The sequence below is a fragment of the Diadema antillarum genome, unplaced genomic scaffold (genome assembly GCF_040938485.1).
Source record: "Diadema antillarum isolate AM-2024a unplaced genomic scaffold, OU_Dant_1.0 seq00000698_RagTag, whole genome shotgun sequence".
Lineage (NCBI taxonomy): Eukaryota > Metazoa > Echinodermata > Echinoidea > Diadematoida > Diadematidae > Diadema > Diadema antillarum.
Window position 1 is genome coordinate 274,071 of NW_027271603.1, and position 23,434 is coordinate 297,504.

A 23,434-nucleotide genomic window follows, 5' to 3' on the forward strand; every position below is an offset into this window, starting at 1 on the left:
TGTAGATGACTTTTGGAGGATTATCTTATTAGGTGGCTTTTTGTCACCACATATTGACTTTGCTAGGACATGCAGTAGGATGTTGCCTTGGTGGTAGAGTCCTTCTACTTACATCTTTTGCTATTTTTAGATCCCCTTGTATGTAATACGAAAGCTTCTCTCTGGTATTGAACACATCCTTAATGCCTGCTACATTGAATGTGCATCACAAAATTTGAGAACACTTGAACAGAGTTGGCTGACTTTCTGTAACCAGCAGCAGTGTACAAATATAAATCATTTTATAACACATTGTATAAAAGAAAACTGAAGATACCCTCACAAGATACAATATCAACACTGGAAGAGTCTCGGATGCGCAAGATAAAGCTGGATGTGTGTCCTGTGTTGTATAATTCCTGCCAGTGGGTCATACTGCAGACATACTTCACAGTACTAAAGTTATGAAAAGCGTGACGAGGATCTGTGGCTGTTTCATTGCATCTATTGATCCCTTATGCTGAATGATATTTCATTATTATTTTTATTTCATCATTATTTTTATTATTATTAAGTGATAACTTTTCTGAAATGCTGAAATTCACCATAACACTACCATTCCCTGAATATGTGCTGCAGGCAAATTAGCTGTCAAAGTTTGGACCAGTCATAATTAATTTCAACTGTATGTATCTGATCACCCTCTTTTTATCAACTCTCAGCCATATCGTTTGATAAGAGTCCAGAGCAATAAGAAATTCCAAAAGTGGTGGATTATTCCTTGGAAAGGAATGATCAATGAATGAACAGTTGTGTACATGTTCATACAAATATCATGTGCTCCTGTGTCTTCTGGCTTCTATTCTGTCAAATGTTCAATCATAAAAGCCTCTTTTACGATAGAGCTCTGTGCATATGCTGACGGTCATACAGTGTACATCATAGTTATGTGCACTTCGGTTAGCATCAATGGCATGATGAGTAACTGATATAGGAGACTCATGACAGACTCATATTGGAGACTCATATGGTGGACTCACTAATATGGGAGACTCATATTGGAGACTCATATGGTGGACTCACTAATATGGGAGACTCATATTGGAGACTCATATGGTGGACTCACTAATATGGGAGACTCATATGGGAGACTCATATGTTGGACTCACTAATATGGGAGACTCATATGGTGGACTCACTAATATAGGAGACTCATGGGATACCCATGAGAGAGTTATATAAGAGACTTGTATGAGAGACATGAGTGGCATGCTGTATGGAAGACTTATATGGGAGACTCATTTGAAAGACAGTATGATCTTAACCCGTTCCATACTGAATTCTGAAATGCCTATAGATAGACTTAATACGCAGGTCACCAGGTTACCATATGGAAAAGGTTAACACGTTATCCCATAAAAGCATGTTTTGTGCATGTTGCAGTCTTGCTTTTCATTTCCTTTTGGTTGTGGAAAGAATTCTCGCTATCGCCAATGACGTAAAAAGTACCCGGATGTGGCTTTTTCGTCAAGATTTAGTGCACTTGGTAGCAAGGGCACTTCCGGCGCGGGGCATAATTTGCACAGCGCTAGCGTGCGCGTTCGTGTACCTTACCTATAGCGCAGCGCCGACCACGGATACTAGTACAGTAGGCCAATAGGCCGCTGTACCGCCCGAGCTACTGCTACGAACCAGCGAGTGGCCAGGCCTGTCATACTCGTACACTGTAGTCCCCGCCGGCGGCCGGCCTTGCATTAGCATTCACCATAGACAGATAGACAGAAAGATCCGTCTGTCCGGAGGACTCTTTTATATTTTGCCATTAACGCTGTCCTCCGTAGACGGAGGGGATCGGTAAAGCCAGACGCAGTCTCCGCGGAACATTCCCCGACGGACAGATACAGACCGATCTTTCGGTCAACATGCACCGTACCACTGCACGCAGCGCATAAGCTAATTACATAACACTATACCGGTACGGCGTACTGCTTGATCATGCGATCGATGAGCACATCACAGATCAGTCATCTCTGCATACGCTGAAAATATGCTGGAAAATATTCACCCACCTGGATATACAGTATATCGTCATGGAATTTGCCCATCTTTTCTTTTATTTGTTCTCTGTCGAAATGTCACGAACACAATCGGGAACGAACAGTGATCTCGAACTTATCCTGTCTCCGAAGCAATTTCTTCCAAGTAAGTACGTACAATGTACGTAGGCACTAGGCCTACTACCTAGTGCTACTATAATACTACCACTACTAATAAGTCGCGAGTGCACGTACTGCGCTGTGGAGTCACCCGCAAACTTCACCCACGCGGCCACGTCACGTCTCGCATGCCAGTAAGGGTCCTATTTCTGCAGATTTTTTTCATTTATTGTCGTGCGAACAACACATGGCAGCTTCGCAGCAACAACCAATAGTCGTATTAACAGCAATTTCTTAAGAATGGAGAAATTTCAAATCATATTAAAGCTGTAATTCAAGTCGAGAAAACCGGAAGTACACGTAGAATACAGTCGGTTGTGTGTGTAAATAGCATTAGTCACGTATCACGCGCGTACGAACGGAAGTGACTTTGCTACCGGACTATCCCATAATGCACCGTAAATGACGCTTAAATCAACATCCGGGTACTTTTTACGTCATTGGCGATAGCGAGAATTAGAGTGTGCCTGCATGCACAAATGTAGAATTTCTCCAGAAAATGATGTGAATAAACCCACACTAGTTTATCTACCACCATGCATCAGAATCACTTGTCTGTAGATGCTACTTTTAGCTTTCATTTACTTGATTTTCTCCAGAAGAGGATGCAGTGTCCCATGTTGAGTGCCTCTCAGCAAATATCTAAGTGTGGTAGAAGGACCCTCTTGAGTGAAATGGTTTTATAGCACCCTGGACTAGACCGGGTGGAGACATCTTAACTGTCCATGTAAACACTGTGATTGGGGTGAATCATGAAACAAGTAGGTCAAACCCTTTACCAGCCTAGTCTTCAAAGATGTTACACAAACAGGCAGACATTTGTTTGTTGTTTGTTGTTTGTGTGTTTTAAGCTAAGGGTATGTTCTTACAACACCAGTTGGTAGGTGTAATAGAATTCTCTCTTTTTTTCATACTTTCTCACAATGTACATATTAAGCTGACCTATGCAAGGTGCTACATAGCACTTGCCCAATTGCCTAGGACAAGTGAAAATTAAAGTTGAGCAATTGATTTGGAACAATGAGAATGAATGCTTGCCTGAATTAGGCAAGCAAAAAGTTTTGAAGCCACACTTTTTTCACTTTTTCCCCCTTCAAACCCACAAAGTCAACCATACAGAAGCCCAAATATAATGACTGTTTAGTGATGCAATGCACTTTGATTTCTTTTCAGCAACCTTCAAACAATGAAAATGTGAAGAAGCCCCAATGCAATGTAACACCAACACTTGATCGAACAAAGTTTGTTACTCCAATATGTCTTAAGCGAGTGAATCAATGTGTGCTGTTTACTGACTTACAAGTTACTTTCTACTTATATTTTTGGACTTTCTTTTCAGGTAAATGTTCTGCAACAATTTGAAGATCTACTTGCCCAACTGGGCAAGTAGTAAATCAAAAGTTATGTAGCACCCTGGTTCTGTAATCTTCCCGTTCATGGTGCTTTAGTGGATGATGTTTAAACAACCCATTTTCATGTATATTGCAGGGGATGTTTGATGATAATACCCAACTTGAAATGATCTTGTCAAAATTGTAGGCACTTGGACAGTATGAAGGGAGATAAAAAGTATTCTGCTGCATACAAAGTCCTTCAGATTTTAGCTATGTCATATGTATTTATCTATTCATTCATTCATTTATCAGTGTATTTTGTATATTCTCATTTGTCTTGCATTCAGTAGTGCCATAGTGCATGTCAGGTGTAATGTTGACTGAAAGCAACCTTTACAATGGTGATCTTTTGACTTGGTCTGATACATTGTACAGTTATGTGAGCTTTTGCTTTGAAGACAAGATTGTAAATGAGAAATCCATTGCCTGAACCAGCAATGCACATTTCTATAGTTGTATGTTAACCTCTCATCAGCAGTAAAAATCATTTTTGGTTATTATGCTCTGATACCACCCCCCCCCCCCCAAAAAAAAAAAAAAAATCAACAAAAAGACAGATAGGTAGGTCACTTGTTGGTGTGATGTAAGAAGTCCTAGAGTTTTCAAGAGTCTTTCTCACGGAACCAACCAACAATACTCATGAAATCCCATTGAGGAATGGGATCGCCATCAAAGTATCACAGGTCTGCCAAAAGTGTGGGGGCAGACCCTGGAGCTTGTGTAAGGAGGGTGCCACCCACTTGGTAAGGGGTGACTAACAGCTAGACAATGCCATGAGGAAATACCCTACCCACTTATACCAAGTGCAGTAGGTTCCCTCAAAATTGGAGATCCTTAAAGCTGCACTCACATTTTGAAGTGATGTTATTTCTGCTCTTGTTTTAAAAGTACAGAATCTAAATGACATTTAATGAAGAAGAAGTATTACTTAGAATTAATGTTTAGAAACAAAAGAAAACAGGTAACGCCAAGTAAAGATCATCTCAAAGTTAGTAAATGAAGTAATATGACATCCTCCATTACAATACAAGGTAGGGGAATTGTACTGAAGTAAATACCAGGTATCACTCCTCCAAGTTGATGAAATGCCAGTAAAAATGGCACGTTCTTTCATAATTAATGTGAAAATAGCATCAGAATTTTTAGCTCTGTTTAAAACTTAATGTTTGTAGTTTTTCTTCACATTTACCTCAAAACAAAACAAAAATTGATTTCCTTCATAAACATTACCAGTCTTGTTGCGCTTAAATCTGCCGTAGAGTTCTTTGCATGTGATATATCACATCAGAATTATTTGTTGCTTTTAGGATCAGTTGTGTAGACTTCATAATGACTACCACTGCTGTAAGAACAGAGCAAACCCAGGATAGTTCCTTTAAACTTTATCATCCATCATCAAGTGGTGGACACCATTGTTTTGGGTGATGACTAAGTTGGATACGTCAGAGATTTGATGTTTAGTGATAGCTACTAATTATTCCTGCACGCTTGGCCCTTGGCAAACACATACCAGTCAACCAACTTTGACGTTGCTGGTTACTGCCTTAAATCATTCATGCATTGATACAATCAGAAAACAAAAAGAAGAAGAAGAAGAAAAAAAAAAGAAGAAGAAGGGAGATGTATATAATTGAGTTTATTACGTCACATGTGATTGCCAGTTTAAGGATTTTTAAGGATTTGTAAACAAATCATGATGATTCACACAGATGGAATATCTTCCCCATTACATGAAAAACAACAACAAAAGGTTTTTTGAAGAGATAGATACTTTATATAATAATAGGAAAGGGAGAGGAAACTTATTTCTTCATGTCAGGAGTTCAGGATCTAAAAGTGCAATGAAAATGTTAGAAATGAATGGAATTATCTCCCAGAGTAAATTATGTTTGTGTTTCCAGCATATAAGTTTCACTTTCCCATGTAGCACCTTTGGCATTGACTTTATACAAATATGCTCTGACTGGATATGAAGTCATGAGGTCTTCCTATATAGAATTGTTGCTGAGCACCACCTATCCCCAATAATTATGTAATGTACCGTCCATTTGTGAAACCAGTTTATTTGTCAGCAACATATCTCTTCTCTTTGGGAATGAACAAAATGTGCACAAGGCCATGTTTTAATGATTAATGGCAGAAACTACCCTTTCTTAGCTGTCTAACACACTTGTGAGTTGTAAAGTGACCATATTCAGTTTTTGTTTTGTATGCTGGTGTTATGTATATTAAGTCACATGAATTGTTTAACTTCTCTGTACAACCACAGAAGAGTCAAAATCTAAAATAAATGGCTTTGCTAATAATATGTGTAATATGTGTATTGATAGAAATTGGAGTACCTAAAATGAATTTCATGTCATATGGCATTGGTATAGCCCTCCAAAACTTGAGTAAATGTAGCAAAGTTTGGTAGTGGATGAAACTTTTAGAGGACTGGGTAATCCTCTTAATCCATCCTTATTTGATAATGGGAGTATCATGAAATGTCCCCATATGCATGTTACATGCATTGTGGAAGTTTTCGTCAATTATGAACCAACCCATGCTATGGTAGTCATATCCGACATTTAGTGGTCAAAGTAGAGTAGAAGTAATCCCCTCCTCACCCAATGCTAATCCCCAACCTCACCTTAATGCATCGTGAAGTCCATGGGTATTGTTTGACCTGTCAACAGACTTCATCTTGAGGCTCCTAATCCCTCTCTCTATCATTTGAGGAGTCTTCTGTCAACTGTGTCCTATAGCTTTTGTTTATGCTTTGGTGTAATGTACACTTTATTCTCCGCAAGTTTGTTCTTCTTTGCCACACTTTAGAGGAGAATTAAATCAAATATGTATGTGGCTTGAGGGAGTGCAGCAATGTTAATAGAAAACATCTACAAAGTTTGAGGAAAGTCAGACGAGCTGTACAAAGTTATGAATTTTTGAATTTTCAGTGCCACCATCGCTGGATGAAAAGACTACTACAGTTCAGCATGTTCAGTGGTAAAGAAATCATAGAGAAAAATCAATGTGTTCTCACTTTTCCAGCAAAATGAAAAGGCACTTGACTTAACCTCTTTTAGAAAGCAGAGGGAATAATATTACCCTCAACATATGTCAGTAAAAAGTTGAGGGAATGTATACATTCCATTAAAACAAAAAATGAAATTTTGTGGAATTCTCTATATTTTCTTTACATCATTGTACATGCATGATGTCATGAACTCCAGCAGTCTTCTTATCCAGTGATGGTGGCACTGAAACTTAGAAAAAAAAAGAAGAAATTCACAACTTTTTAACAGATTGTCTGATTTCCCTCAAACATTCACTGATGTGTTCTACTAATATCAAGCCTGCAAATATTGCTGCATTTACTCAATCCACCGTATATTAGGTTTCGTTTCCCTTTAAGACCTATTTCTACTCTTACACTTCCTAGCATCTTTTTGTCCCACTCTCTCACTCTTTTCCTTCCCCTCATCTTTCTTGTGTGTCTCCTCTTCTCCTCTTCCTCTCTTACCTCCTTTTCTTTTTCCTACTTTTTCTTCCACCGTATCCATCATCCCCTCGTCCACTTCCCATCTCCTCCACCACCACCATCTCCATCGTTTCAAGTCCATTTCCACCTCCTGGTGCACCCCTCTCCTACTGTTTATCCTTCTCCTCTTCTTCCTTTCCTTCCTTTCCTTTCTTCTGCTTTTTCTTCTACCACATCCTTCACCCCCTCATCCACCCCCATCTCCTCCACCTCCACTCCCTCCATCATTTCTTCCACCTCCAATCTCCTCCTTCTGGTGCTCCCCTATCTCCTACTGTTTATCCTTCTCTTCCTCCTCCTTTCCCTCCTTCTACTTTTTCTTCCACCAGTTCTTCCTCTTCTCTTCCACCTCCAATCTCCTCCTCCTTCTCTCCCAAGTCTCCATCCTCCTGCTCCTCCTTTCCCTTCTTTTCTTTCCTCTTCTTCTCCCTGTTTTCTCCTTCCACTCTATCAATTCCTTCTCATCTTTTGTCCTGTTCTCAATATTTGATCAACTCATTTCATGATTTGTTAATTTTCACCATTATTCAGTGGTAGGGTAAATGAAATCTTGCTGCATCTTCCTTGTATTCTTTCCTGTAATGATACTGTTTCTCTCGTTTTAAAAGATGTATCCAGTTTTTCCCCACGTACCAGTGACAAAGATGTGGCCTTACTTTGTCGTATATCATGCAGTGACTTATTTGTTGTGTCTATTTTTCTTTTTTTTTTGTAATGAACACATTTCTTGATTTACCTTACTTTTTACCCATTTTGTCATCATATGACTGCGATTGTTCTGTTATTATCATCATTTGGCATCAGTATTTCAGTGTGTAGAGAGAAGTCATTGCACATTTTTTTTGTATCATTTCCTTCCTAGTTTAGATAGTCAGTTATCACCTTTCATGTTATATGATTGTTTATTTTACTCTATTTCTGCTAGGAATATATTTCACTCACTTTGATTTTTTTTTGTGCCTTGTCATTTGCATTGATTATGATGTCTCCCTGAAAACATACTCTTTCAATGATAGATAAAAATAGTTTGTTTGTTGCATGATTGTTTTTTTTTCTGTCTTATTCATATATTTATTGTATACAACGTACAAGCCTACTTTACCTGTTGCATTCTCACCCACCTATCTACTTTAATTCTCTTTCTGTCAAACTATTTGCCAATACTCATTCAACATTTGATCAGTCTTATTCTGTAAAGCTTCTATGTGGCAAACTTATATCCTCCATAATTAGACTTATAAATTTATGCATTTTATATCAATGTATTCTTTTTCCCTTATGATATATAGTATCTCAGGGCTGGGTCTGAGCATCTGTAATCCCAGTTTTGTCAATATCCTCCACTTTGTACACTACTTCAGCTCTTTTTCTCACCCTTTTCTGCCAATTTATCCAGTATCTATTCTATGTAGATGAAGAGACTTTCAGTCTATCTTTCTGTTTATGTAACACTGAATCTAATACGAGCCTGGTCTGTACTTACTGTCACCTATGAGTCACGCTAAATTTATCCGTGGTCCCGCGTGCGACTGTTTATCCTGAACTCCTCTTGGTTTGGTTGCATTGCATGACTCACAACCGAGCACGAACACCAAGTTTCCCATTGAAGACGTGAATGGCAGGTGCTTACCAAAGCCAAACTTGGAAACTTTGTCAGCTAATAGTGCTCTCTCTATCCTGTCCTTCTCTTCACAAGGTCATGTTGAAGTGTTGCTGCTTGACCCCCCCCCCCTCTTTTTTTAACTCTCCAAAAAAAGAAAAAGAAAAAGAAGGTCCAGTATTAGCCATAGAGATGGTATAAGGAAATATACTAATCTCATGACATGTTAGAAAAGGCTTACAAATTTGATATGACAAAATTTGTATTGATGAAACAATGGTGATTGTATACAATGTTTCTTTGTTGGATTGGGTCCAACAAGCATTAGAAATGGGAAAATTTTTTTTTGGTGTTCTTTGATGATGAATAGAAGTAATGGTTTCGTACAATACGTGTACATTGATTATCGCGGTACCGCGTCGAGTCAAACTAACGGCTCGTTCGAATTTTTCAGAGCCCGCTCTGCTCGGGTACAAAACCATTATTGCATGATTACTAAAGACATGAGAGCACTTTGGGGCGAGTAAGTCTCACAGTGTTAGTTATATGAAAGGTACTTTAACCTGAAACACAAACTAAGACAAGGAAACTCAGGGAAAATTTTGAGGTACCAAAACTTTATATTATCTTTAAATGGGAGATTCTCCTGCCTGGACCCCTGGCACAATGGACTCTGATCGCACAAACTTATGCACGATATCATTTGTGCATAGCCCAAGCACGACCCAGTAGTGCAAAGTCCCATTCCATTTGGGTCCAGGGCCTAGGAAGCTGGAGGGTTATACAGATGCTTTCTGATGCTGTTTTCTTTTTGGACACATATGACAAAACTAAATGTGATATAATCCAGTGATAAAATGATTCAGTAGTTGGATAGGAGAAAGGCAAGTTTTAAGCAGTAGACACACAGAGGGAGCAGGAGAAATTCAGACTCAAGCGGGAGGGTGGGAGATTTGGCAAAAATGGCCTCAAAACAGTAGAGTTAGAGTCTCTGTTATAGTGACCAGTGTGAGGAGATACATGTAAGAAGGAGATAAGTTCACCTTCATAGACATGTGGGTTGCGTGAATGCAGCAATATTAGTAGAACACATCAATGAGAGTTTGAGGAAAATTTGACAATCCGTTCAAAAGTTATGAATTTTTGAAGTTTCTGCTCAGTCACGGCTGGATGAGAAGACTTCTATAGCTTGTGATGTCATATGAGAACTGTATAAAAAAAGTATAAAGAAAATTCAAGATATTCTCACTTTTCTCACATAATGAAAGAACACTCGACTTCTCTCTTTCAGAAGTCAGGGGGAATAATATTACCCCTAACATAAGTCAGTAACAAGTCGAGGAAATGTTCACATTATTCAAAAAGTCAAGTTTTGTGAAATTCTCTTTTTATTTTCCTTATATCGTTGTATGCATGTGACATCATACACTGCAGTAGTTTTCTCCTCCAGCAGTGATTGCACAGATATTTTAAAAATTCATAACTTTTGAACGGATTGTTGGATTTTCCCCAAACTTTCACTGATGTGTTCTACTAACATTGTTGCCTTCACTCAATCCACATGTATAATGAAGGTGAACTTGTCCTTTAAATGGCTCATTTCTCATTCTCATCACATCCTCATCTTATCATAAAATAAAGCTCTGTGAATGAATCAGATATCTTTCTAGCAAATCAGTGGGTATCCAATAGTTACAAAAGCATTCCTTACAGTGAGGATGCTGTACTCTAAGTCTTTTTTGTTTCTTTTTGAGAGGCCATAAAGGCATTTTCTGCAGCATTTTAACCCATTGGAAGACTCGTCCCAAGTACACTCGGGAAGGTGTCTATGGGAAATGCCTGTTATAGCAAGATCAACTTGTCCTCAACAGGTTTTTGTGATAGTGACAATCTTAGCGCTCTTTCTATTCTCTCAGTGGTTTTAAATAGTTCTCTGTGATTTTCCATTTTTCATCAATGCCTTTTATAGATTTTGAATTTTTATGTGAGTGGTCCTATGACTGGCAATATATATATATATTATAAATTACTCTTGTATTTTTGTCATACTACTAACTCAGTAAAACTTGTGATTCCTTGAGCAATATTGTTTAGTTCCTGTACAAATGAAATATACAACTTTCTTTAATTCTTTGCCTTTGCTTTTTTTTTTCAGTGGAGCCTTTCAGTCACTGAAACAAAACTGAAACGAAAGAAAACAACTTCAGTGGAGGCATATAGATATATGGTTGTTTTTGTTGTTGCTGTTATTATTATTATTATTATTATTATTATTATTATGATTATGATAAGTATTATTATTATTGTATTGTTTTTGTCAAAGTCCGGATGTTTAACCCAATGTGCCTCTTTACATCTCTATGTGTCGTCATTAACCACCACTTTTCCCCTTGTCTGACATTGTTTACTCACCAGATGGGGCCATACACCGCTTGATGACGCCCGTCTGTTTGGACACACAGAGGTCGTAGAACTGTTAGAGCAATATGAGAACGGCAAAGGAAAATAGTGACGAAACAAGACTCGATTTATTCTTGTGCGTAAGTATCACATTTGTTGTCTCATCCCTAAGTGTCCCAATCCGTTGAGGTAGGTTATCTTTGGGCAATTTTCACTCCTCCGCCCTTAAGACCACCAAAGGAATCATGTTTTGTTGTTCCCCATCCCACTTGACTACGAGCTGTAATCTTACAGCTCTGGTTTTCTTTTACTTCTCCGTTGACTGGAATCAAATCAGTGAACATGCATATTACTGATGGCCAAAAAGTGCATCCGCAGTTTGCAGGTATGGATTCCAACGCAGCACATTGTCAATGTTCAGATCACTGTCCGCTGTATGGGACACCAGGACATATTGAAACATAACACGCTACTTGTAAGGAAGTTTGTAGAGTTTCAACTACAGAGGTAAACTAAAACCCAGTAATAACTGAAACACAGTCCGGCGCAGCACTACTAAAGAAAAATAGATGCTGAAGATCTGCCACCAGAAAGATATCAAAGCTTAATATCCATTAATTTACTGAGACGTGATATAGTACAGCACTGGCATTGAAGTTAAGTAATGTCACAATACCATCCCTCTTTGTACAACAAAGATTCAGAGTAGAACCCCTGACAGTTGGTATTGTGACCCCTCACCGTAGAGGACAAAAGTTATTCAGTCTGAACATAAAATCTATTGTGGATAGGCCTATGTCTTTGGGGTACTTTGTATGTTAGTAACATAATTTTTGACTGGTTAAACTAGCACAATGTGACATTCACTGTTTTTGTTACAGCGCATGGTCATACAAAATCACTACCAATGAAATTATTCATCACTCTGGGAACATCAAAACTTGAAGTGAAGGCATTTAAATGTTTTAGATACACATCATGTACAAGAACAATGCTGTGCATGCACTATTTTGGATTGTGTACACTCCAAATAGCCTTCATGCAGTTTTATTTTACCAAAGGCCATGGCCTTGGTGAAGTAGAACTGCACTATTAAAGGCGCATAGTCCCGGTGTGTGCGGGGGCGCTGTTGATGATACTGCCAATCACCGTCAGCATTGATACGAAGATTGCCAAAGTTGAGCTGTCATCAAGAGTAAAGCGCGTAGGTGTTGCTAGGTAGCATTGCCTTCGTTGTCTTCTCTGCGCATCACGCAGTCTGTAGTACTGCCAGAGTGCGTGCATATGTGCTTCTTAGTATGACATCACAAAAGAAGTTTGTTAAAGCTGTCATCCCCCTCAGCCAAATCATGAGCCGAACTGTGATCGGACCACTGACTACAGTGGATTAGACTTTTTCGGACTCGGGGAAATGGGTCAAGGCATAAGCGCTAAAGAGGAGTCGATAGCATAGGTCTCTATTGGAAACTTGCGCCGTGCTCCCGCGTATGCATTCGACTAAACCACCAGGATCATGTGCCTTTAACTGAATATACCGAATTTGTCATGCATGTTATCACTGCTACAGTGCCATCAAGACCACACACCATTCATGTATCTGCAATGTTGCATTGTAAAACTCAATCTCTTGATTGAACGCCTACAAACATGTAGCGTATTCATACTCATGTGATTGCCGTAGATCTGCTCCACAATGCATTACATACACATTACGCATGGAACACTGACATGATTTCAGAAACAACAGAGCTGGTCACTTATGCCCAAACATTGGATGCCCTTTTAGCAGCAACCTCAGAGTCAGACCACATTGATCAAATATTTGCTTTGGACCTTCTGAAATTACATTCACCATTTCGGAGAAGTTGTTGTATTGAAGAAAAAGAAAAAGAAAAAGAAGAAGAGAGGGAGCCGATGTAGGAAACAGTAAATCGAAACTACCGTGAGCTCCAATTTCTACCCACAAATGTATAGAAACAGTGAAAACCTATACCCAGCTGTGATTCATATGGTAATGAAGTGCTTTCAGGTGCCTTTAGAAACTTCTCTCATTACAAGTTTTATATGGTTTGACCACGCCCACTTGTTAAGCTCGATGGACCAGCATGTCAACAGGTGTAGAACTATTTACCTGCTAGAAACAGATACATAGTTTGCGTCAAAGAGCTCATCCCTGTGGCATGAAGACTGATGAATATGTTGTACTGTAAAAGTGGATATTTTCGCGCGACTAATTTTTCGCGCTTGGCTGGGTCAGAATAGTTTCACGTGTTTTTAATTCCGCGGAATCAAGACATCATGCACAGGAACATATGGCAAGCAAAAATATTCGCGGGCTTTAATTTTCGCGCTAGTTTCTGTTTGCGCGAAATGCGCGAAAATTTCAACACCGCGAAAATTTCCACTTTTACAGTACTTGACTCAGAAGCACTCTCTTTCTTTATTATTTCAAAGCAATCACTCATTATGCTTAGTTTACACCATTATCCCAGTGGTCATGGCAGTCCCGTTTGCCCAAAAAAGTAGTGCTCCCTGGGTTGATGGGATATTCTCCTTTTTTCCTCTTCTGTGCCCTAGTCTTGTTAGTTTCCTTCCTCACTCCAGTGAAAATACAGCTTTGAGATGCCATTCTGAAGGCAGTTGGTCAGGCTAGACTACATATATTTCCCGTCGCATTCCACTATGGACTGCCTCCCAAGTTTTGTTACGGCCTAGTACATGCTGTCGCGTTTTACTGTGTTCACCCCATTTTACTATAGCCTTCTAGGTTTCTCATCAACCCCGTGACTGCTGTGACAAATTTTTTGACGGTCTAAAAATCTGACACAGCATCCACGGCAATCATATTGTCACGGCCTTACATGTTTGCCTATCCCGTCCCCTCATGTTGTGTCACGTCTGTCCCGTTTTGGCCACAATGGCCTGAAATGTGATTGCCGTGGCTTCCGGGAACATGGTGTAGATGTAGCAATAGGTTACATTGCTACTCTATTCTAATCCTTTCTCTTGCAGTCCATCCTCCCTTTGATATATTTTGTGTGATATCTGATTATCCTTTATCTCTTTTATCTCTATCTCTGCGGTCATAAAATCTATCATATATTTCTATACTCCTATTCCAGTTCCAAGTCCTCATAATCCCTGCAGTAACTTGGAATGTCACTCTTTATGTTGCACAGCTCCACCCCAAACTTTGCTCTGTCATTTTTGTCTCCACAATGGACTGGTGTCAATCTTCATCCCCATTAATCCTACCTATCCTTCTATTTGCATATCAACGTAGCCAGTGTGGTTTGACGCATAGAATATATTAGTTATTTTGAATTCATCAAATCTGGAATAGTAGCAGAGTGACAAGGCAATCAGTCATTTTAGCAGTATTTTGTCCTTCATCCTTTCCGACGGAGGAGGCTTACTTGTGCAGTATTTTATCTCATCATGCTCAGATTGTAGACGCTAAGATGGAAGGATCAAGGCTGGTGTGGGTTTGACCATTGTGATGTCATTAGCAACCAATTTTATTGATCCTATAACTATGCCTCGTAGCGAGAAGAACAATCAAAACTCGCGTTTGATGACTCACTGAATATGCGTACCCCTATCACATTCCGCATTGAGCACATCCATTTTGCAATTGTTCCTTTGTGAAGCTGCATGTAAGCTGATCTGAAATGTCCTCTGAAGATGACAAGATTATGAATACCGACACAAAAGAGTAGCTTTTTCAAAAGTGAAACAGAGAGAGCAACCTATGTCCTTGGCGGAGGTAATGATAGACCTGACGGCATTATACTGGTTGCACGACAAGCACTTTGTGGGGGTTAGATGCTAGATTGCCTCATTAGTCGGCAACCAACCACAAGAAAATGACCGCATGGCACATTCTGATAAAGGTTTTCACAGAGTATGATACATGTAGTCTAGGGTATTCATCAACTGATATCTTTCTCCTTGTCTGAAATGTTTTAGGAAATCAAGACTATTGGTCGATTAGAACCCATTTGCCTCTGATGCTGTTATATATTTCAGTCATGTGAGCTCTTCTTTCTCTGCAACAGGTTTTTGAATGAAAAAAAAAAAATCTTAAGTTTGTAGATTAAGCATCTATAGGATTCAGTATTCAGTAGATACAGCTGTATATTATCAAAGATGGAAATTGCAATTTGTGTCGTGTTCCACAAGTTCAAGCAAACACAACCAAATATATGGGCACATTGATCTGCGTGTCTGTTTCAATCTCATTAATAATTCACAATCAATTTCCTATTTCCAGTTATGGAAAATGAAAGACTTGACCTCCAGAGAAAAGAGCCCTACTTGTGCTACAGCAAATACAATTACCCAGTTACCATTTTATTGAGTACCAGACCTCCAATCTTCCTTTGTTGCGTGTGTGATGGTAATAGACCCTTAATATACAAATTACATCGTTTACAGATCATTTTAACTTTACTTTCCATTGTAAAGGTAAATGAAACTGTGTCTCATTATGGAGACTGGTCCTAGAGTACAGCCCAAGAAATTAGTAATTGTTAACCAAATGTGGTAACTGATTTCACTTTGCCATGCATTGTAGTCAGTTAGTCCATACACCCTGTTCCTCATAATTACACAGCTTTCTTTGTTCATAACAGCACTCCGAATAAAGAGCTGTAGTGTGCTCAGGGCAGCATCCGGAGAAGGCAGATATTGTAACAACACCGAACTTCTTGAGACCATTATCTGGTTTTTAAAGACCCTGTTATCACATCTTTATGAGGTTCCTCAGTGATTAGTAGCTCTCAGACCCGAGGCAGATTAAATTGCAAATTGCTCTCTCTAGATATCATTTTGACTCTTGCATCCGCATTAAACCCGCGACGCGTATGACAAAGAGGCCAGGGAGAGTGAAGGAAGTTGGGAGAAATAAACGGTAACGAAACTGCCTGACAAATAAGAATAACAAGATGAAAAGGATAGGTGCTGTTTGTTGCCTTTCGCTCGGGATCCATACAGAGCGAAAGGAAGTCTCATTCAAAAAAACAAAACATGGAAACAAAGTCCGTGTAAAACAATTAGCAAGTGGTGGTAGTTAGCGATATGACTTGCAGTCGGGGGAAATGTTGTGTGAGAAAACATAGCAGTCTATAATTGCTTATCACAATACTAGTCCTTGCTTTGGTGAATAAACACTGACAGTTTAGCATTTCAATGCCAGGTCACTCCTTACTGTAGCCATGCACAGTCTATGCCACATTGGGGATTTTACCTGATTTTGCCCCAATTTTGACCCTGTAGTTTTCAAAAGGGAACTTGTATTTTTGGAAAACAAATATTGTTCATTCTGTTCTACACATGTAATTGTTACACAGTATTTTTCATACTGTATCCTTGTTTCAGTGATGTTTCAGGAAGATTGCCAATTTATCACTCTATTGCTTTTCAATCATGGTTGCATGGATATATCTTGTAAGTTTTAAGTGTGCCACAGTGAGCTCTAGCCTTAAAAGGATTATTGTTTTCATTACATCCAGCCACTGTAGTCTTATCTTCTTTGTATTCCATCTTATGAATCAAAGTTTGTTTGCTTTTCTTGGTTTCTGCTGGCCACTGAATGGTTGCCCACTGGTGATTTTACATGCCGAGGGATGTGTACGTAGATAATGTTGTAGAAAGATATCCCAGTAATAAAATATCTTTAAAGTGCCTTCAAAATACTCTTCATCTTCACCAACCATGATGCAATCTCTGTTCATTGAACTCACAAAAATTACAGGTACTTTGAATCAAGCATTATTTGGGAGGGGGGGGGGGGGGATCATGCTTTTTCATACATGGGCCCAAAACTTTAGAATAGCCTTCCAACATCTCTTCAACAAGCACCTTCTATTGATGGTTTTAAAAAGAACCTCAAGACCTACCTTTTCAATTTAAATTGCCAATTGTTTACCTGGTAATATGTATTGTTTGTTTGTTAATTGTTCTTATATCTTCTCTGATACTTTGTTGTAATGTGATACATATATACTCTGTTCCGCAGTACTATGAGTATCTTTTTATGTAGAATGAGCACTTTATAAGAGTCTCTCTATCATTATTATTATTTATAAGAGAGGTTTTACAAAGTATGAAAGAACATAACAAGAGCACCATAGAGAAAGCGAATACATAGTCAAAATAACCTTTACCTCCCAAATTGTGTTGTAAAGGTTAAACTTTTCATATCACTAGCAGGCAGCCAGACTTACAAGTGTAAGTATCTTAACCCGTTCCATATGGGAACCTGGTGGCCCGTATATTAAGTCTATGGGGATTTCAGAATTTACAGTGTAGTATGGAATGGGTTAAAATTGTTTGAATATCACTTCTGGTCCAGACTGGCTGGCAGTGATTCAAGGGAAATGAAAACCACAACATGTGGATCAAGTGAATGCAGCAATATTAGTAAACGACATCAGTGAAAGTTTGAGCAAAATTGGAAAATCTGTTTAAAAGTTATGAATTTTAAACTTTTGGTGCAGCCATTACTGGATGAGAAGACTACAACAGTTTGTGATGCCACATATAGAAAAAAAATAAAGAAAATGTAAAGAAAATTAAACAAAATTTTCATTTTTTAAGAAGAATACAATTTCCCTCAACTTGTTACTGACATATGTTGAGAGTAGTATTTTTCCTTCTGCCTTCTGAAAGAGGTATGTGTGAGTCAAATGCTCTTTCATTCAGCTGGAAAAGTAAAAATGTGTGATTTTTGCTATATCATTTTCCTGGGAGTGAAATTAACTTGTTTGTATTCAGATATACAAAATAAGAAATATGTAATATGCATGAAATGTCATTTAGAAACACATTTACCAAGGGTTAATTACACCTCCACTATGGAAGGAGGTAATGTTTTCATCAGTATTGGTTTGTCTGTTTACTTGTTGGTTGGTTTGTTTGTCTTGTGTGCAAAATAGTTTCAAAAGTTATCAATGGATTAGGATCAACTTACAGGAAAAATTAAGAATGACACAAGGAATAGATGATTAAATTTTGGTAGTGATCCGGGAATTTGTATAAATTTTTGAAGGATTTTCGATATTTTGGCAAGTAGGGTCAATGAACTTGGGAGTTCAGGCTGCACGTATTTGAGGTTTGCATACGCGTGCTAAAGTGCGTGCTCTAGTTTCTACTAGGCTGGCGAGGCACTGCGCAGCTGAAAGTTGATGATGTAACAAGAGGCTTCTATATTGGGAAATCAGGTGATTTTCAGCATGTGTACGAATGGATGGAAATCGCTATAAATCTCATTTGGAGAGCAAGATCAGTGGTGGAAATGAGCTGCTTGGTGGAGGTGTGCGCTCTCAGAGTGCTTCTTTAGTTTGTGATTGTGATTGCTCTCCAAGACTCAAAAAGGGGCATTTTGAATCCCCATGAATCTGCTGATAAAAGCCTCACATGTGAACATACATGTATATTGTACTCACCTCTCTAAACATGAGTTAACATTACCTGGTACACCTATATTCAAAGTGCCATGCGTAGAAGCATCATTTGAGAATGTAAAACACGGATCATTAAGCGAAGACATGATATTCAAGGTTACCACCAAGCCATAGATTTCGAGCTGTGGTACTAAAATCATTAGTCCAGATAAAGTAAGGCAGCAGGACACAGGTAAGAAGCCTTTTCTGGAAAGCCATCATGTTATGATATCAAGAAAGTACAGCAACATCATCGTCTATATATATATATGTGCTGGTAGTGAGCCAACTGAATCAAAAGTAAATTAATGATGAGATGTCACTGGTTTCAGTACACCATGAAAACTGATTTCTAGTCAACTTTTATGTTTTATTAGTGTTGTCAGAAATAGACCAGAATGATATATGATATGCAAAATAGAGCAAATATGTGTCACTGGGTAGCTGTATGCAGGCGCATAATCTTTGAATAGCATGTATTGGTTAGTGTGAGAAGTTGGGGGCAAAATAAAGTATTTTGTATGTGAGCCCTGATTTATAGGCATATTGAGCTATCTTGGAAGCGTAAGATTTTGTACTGATCCCAAACAACCATCATGTTTGGCTTTTACTTGTCCCTCTTGCAATATTATCAAATACTAAAAACAGACTATTATCAATACTAAAAACAGACTTTCTAGGATTTAAAAAAAAAAAAGCTGCATACTGAATAGCATGGCTGAATGGTGGTCAGTACTCTAAAACCAGAAATGTTCATGTGCATTTTGATTTTGCAAATTTTGCGAGGGCCAAAATTTAAGAAATTCAAATGCACACAAAAGTTTTTGTCCACATTATATATGTTGAATGTCCTCCCCCCCCCCCCCCAAGAAAAAAGGCTGTTGGCTCCAATTTTGGAAAATTTCATGCCGCAAAAGTATCTTGCTGTACAATGTCCTCTATTTGTAATTACTGATCTTTACTGGTATACTATCAGTAAGACACTTAGTCTTCAGCGGTGTCTTCAGCGCAGTCAGTAGCCACACCCAGGAGATATCAGTTTTTTTGCATTGCAATATGCAAATTGATGTTATATGCTACTGTTCACCCAAGCAAAAAACAAAAGCAAAACAAAACCAAAAACTAATACACCTGGCTGCAAATTGAAGGGGCTTCTTAATCTCCAGACTGTGTGTGCCTGAACAATGAGCTGAACTTGACCTCATGCGCACGAGTGTGTGCAGACCTATTATGGTGAGTTACATCATAGGATGGTTTCTTTGCTCGACGTTCACACATGTTGCAAAGGGCCAATTATGGCAACAGTTATTTTTTTCTTTAATTAAGCAGGACTGATTTTCACATTGTGATGAACATGTATATCTTGAGAGATACAGTATTTTTGTGTGTTTTCACACATGAGAGTAAACAGTTTTCAACAAACACCATTCACCATTTCCTCTGAGCAAGAATGCTTCAGCCAAACTGCTGATCAGTGGTCTTATAGAATTTATGCACTCATTAACATGCTTTGCAAATGAGAGATTAAGAAAACCATGAAGCCAAAGAAACTCAAGCCCACAGAAGTGCCAACAAAACACTGCTTTCACACAGTTCAATATTTCCAAACTACAGACTGAATAAAGAATGGATTCCTCCTTTGGAAAATGCCTATAAATGTGAATCATATTGTTGACCCAAAATATGTATTTTCATACAACCTGGTAAATTAAAACCATGTGACTTTTTCTTTTCTCTTTTTGTTTATTACTTCGTACTCATTTCATGGCAATACACTGTAAATGGGGATGTAGGTTGTGCAACAAGGCAAAGGCTATCTACACTTCCATTCAAAGCAGTAAAAAAAAAAGTCCTATATAATTTTCGTGTTGATGTAAGGGCTAACTACACCCCAGTGATGATCATTACTCATATATCTCCCACCATCACAGTGCTAAAATGTCCAGTGTATCATCTTTGCTTCCTGATGATGACAAGGATCTACGTATCAGTAAACATTCAATCAAAACAGTGTGAAAACGCAGATACACCCTCCGCGACCATCATTCTTCTCAAATCACAGACCAGCGTATTATTCCTACGTATCTAGTTTACCTGTCATACCAAGCGATCACTTACTTTTCGTCATGAGGCAAACTTTTATGTTATTTTTACAGAGGTCAGTTTAAAGGACAAGTCCACCTTCATAGACATGTGGATTGAGTGAATGCAGCAATATTGGTACAACACATCAGTGAAAGTTTGGGGAAAATTGGATAATCCGTTCAAAAGTTATGAAGTTTTGAAGTGCATGTATCTGCACAGTTACTGCTGGATGAGAAGACTACTACAGTGTATGATGTCACATGCGTAGCACGATATAATTTTTATCACAAAATTTTACTTTTTGAAAAAAAGTGCACAAATCCTCGACTTGTCACTGACTGATGTTAAGGGTAATATCATTCCCCCTACCTTCTGGAAGAGGGAAGTCAAATGTTCTTTTGTTGATGTGAGAAAAGTGAAAATATGTTAATTTTTCTTCATATTTTCTTTATGTCGTTGTACACATGTGACATCATGAGTTGTAGTTCAGTCTTCTTGTCCAGCAGTGATTGAGCAGAAACTTTAAGAATTAATAACTTTTGAACAGATTGTTCAATTTTCCTCAAACTCTCACTGATGTGTTCCACTGAAATTGCTGCATTTACTCAATCCACATGTTTGTGATGGTGAACTTGTCCTTTAAGCCCATCAAGACATTCTGATGAGATGATAATACACTTAAGCATTTGGTATGCTCTCCATGGTACAAATGTACAAACTATATTACAGCATTTACAGCATTCAAAGGGAACATTATCTTCCTACCACCAGTTAGAGCACAGTGATGAACTGGAGTCAGTGATTGGTTACATACATGCCCTACTAACGAGGCCTCCTGGTGATCTTTCTAGATCAGTTTGTACTGCAGACCACTCAACTTTCTTTTAATTGCTGTGCAAACACTCCAGAAGTTGCTGTTGTTGGTGTTGCCAAATGCATATTGTTGTTAAGACTCTGGTTGCTGTTGTTGTTGTCTGGAATTGTAAATGAGTTAAAGTATTCATTTCCAAAATGCAAGATGGTGAAATGTGCAGATGACAATGTGTATTGTACCAGAACCTTCCTTTATAGAGTCAAAAATTTCATGAAATAATATGGTCTGATCTATTGATCTGAAAGTTCAAGTGTCATTATTTGCCTCTTCTATCTAATCACATTCTCCTCTAGTATACATGTATTGTAATTTCTGAAACTGTACACACCCTTTAATCTATTGTAATTGTAATTTCTTTAAGGACACGTTCATCTTTATATACATGTGGATGGAGTGAAAGCAGCAATATCAGTAGAACACAGTAAAAGTTTGAGGAGAATCGGACAATCCATTCAAAAGTTATGAATTTTTAGAGTTTCTGTGCAGTCCTCACTGGATGAGAAGGCTACTACAGCTTGTGATGTCACATGTGTAGAACGTTAGAAAAAAGTTTCCACAAAATTTTATTTTTCTTAAAGTACAAATTCCTTTGACTTGCTACTGATCATATGTTAGGGGTAATATTATTCCCCCTGCCTTCTGAAAGAAGCAAGTCAAGTGCTCTTTTGTTATGGAAGAAAAGTGAAAATATGTTGAGTTTTCTTTATATTTTCTTTATGTCATTCTATGCATGTGACATCACAAACAGTAGTAGTCTTCTCATCCAGCGATGGCAGTGCTTAAGCTTAAAAAAATAATGACATTTAAGTGGACTGTCGGATTTTCCTCAAAATATCTCTGATGTGATCTACTTACACACGTATAATGCTGCATTCACTCAAACCACATGTATGTTAAGGTGAATTTGTCCTTTAACTTGAATGTCTCGCTCTTCTGCGAGAAATAATCCCATAATTGTGCTGTCAGTTTTGAAGGTTCCTAACCTCTTGTATTAATTCATTTGTTCGTGAATGTAATTATTTCTTCTCCTACACACTAAAATTAAATGCTTCATCTTTGTGCGATATTTGGAAATGTGAAACAACAATAAATTAAATGAATGCAATCAGTATGATGTGAAAGTGTGATATTATTGTACCATTGTCTATATACTCTAAAACCAGAAACGTTAGTGTGCGTTTTGATTTTTCAAATATCATGTGTCACTGAGTGAATGCAGAAAGTAAAAAGCATGCAAGCATGCAAGAGGTCTTGTCTACACTATATGCATTGAATGTCTGTGGCAATTTGCGAAAATTCATGCCATGAAAAAGGCTGTCGGCTCCAATTTGCAAAAATTTCATGCCGCGAAAATATCTTGCCTTATAGTACACATTTGTTAATCTTCACTGTCTACCACAGGCATTATTGGAGAGGTCTTTGGATCCAGAGAGGAACACCAGTGTGGACTGTACAGGTGACTCCACCCCCCAAAGAGCTTTCCATCTGTCCAAAGAGGACCCACGAATACTGCCTTCCCTGTCCCACCAGAGCAATGCCAGAAGCTCCATACCAGCTCCATCCCAGCTACAGCCCAGCTCCACCTCAAGTTGCAATCACGCACAGGAGTTATTCCTATTTTTTTTTTTTTTTTGCACGATGCAAAGAGACATATTATAGAATGGGTTCAAGAATGTAGCCAATCAGCAGTGCTGAAATGAGTTACGTGTGTGCTCCTTATTTTCTTACTAACATGCACAGCCGTGCAAAAAGTGTGCAATGAAAAAGCGTAACAGCAAGGCGTGTCATCTTATGGGACATTACTGAAAAAGCATAACTGCAGGCTCACTGATGTCACAATGCATACTTTAGCAGTGTGCACTCAGTCAGTAGTTACAAGCGCATCACATGCTTTCAGTCACTTATTTCTGTAAACTCT

General features: G+C 38.4%; 1 protein-coding gene across 7 annotated transcripts in view; it reads left to right on the forward strand.

Moving 5' to 3' along the window:
- Nucleotides 1-23,434, forward strand: part of LOC139737672 (glutaminase kidney isoform, mitochondrial-like) — a 98,907-nt gene that overhangs the window by 54,997 nt on the left and 20,476 nt on the right. For 6 of the 7 annotated variants that reach the window (XM_071648347.1, XM_071648350.1, XM_071648353.1 and 3 more), the window contains 2 exons: nt 11,128-11,252; nt 22,918-23,077. In XM_071648347.1, coding sequence (XP_071504448.1) covers nt 11,128-11,221 — 94 coding nt within the window. In that variant the 3' untranslated portion in view covers nt 11,222-11,252; nt 22,918-23,077. Of the gene's footprint in view, nt 1-11,127; nt 11,253-22,917; nt 23,078-23,434 lie in introns of those variants that run through there. The other variant, XM_071648348.1, reaches the window with a different exon arrangement.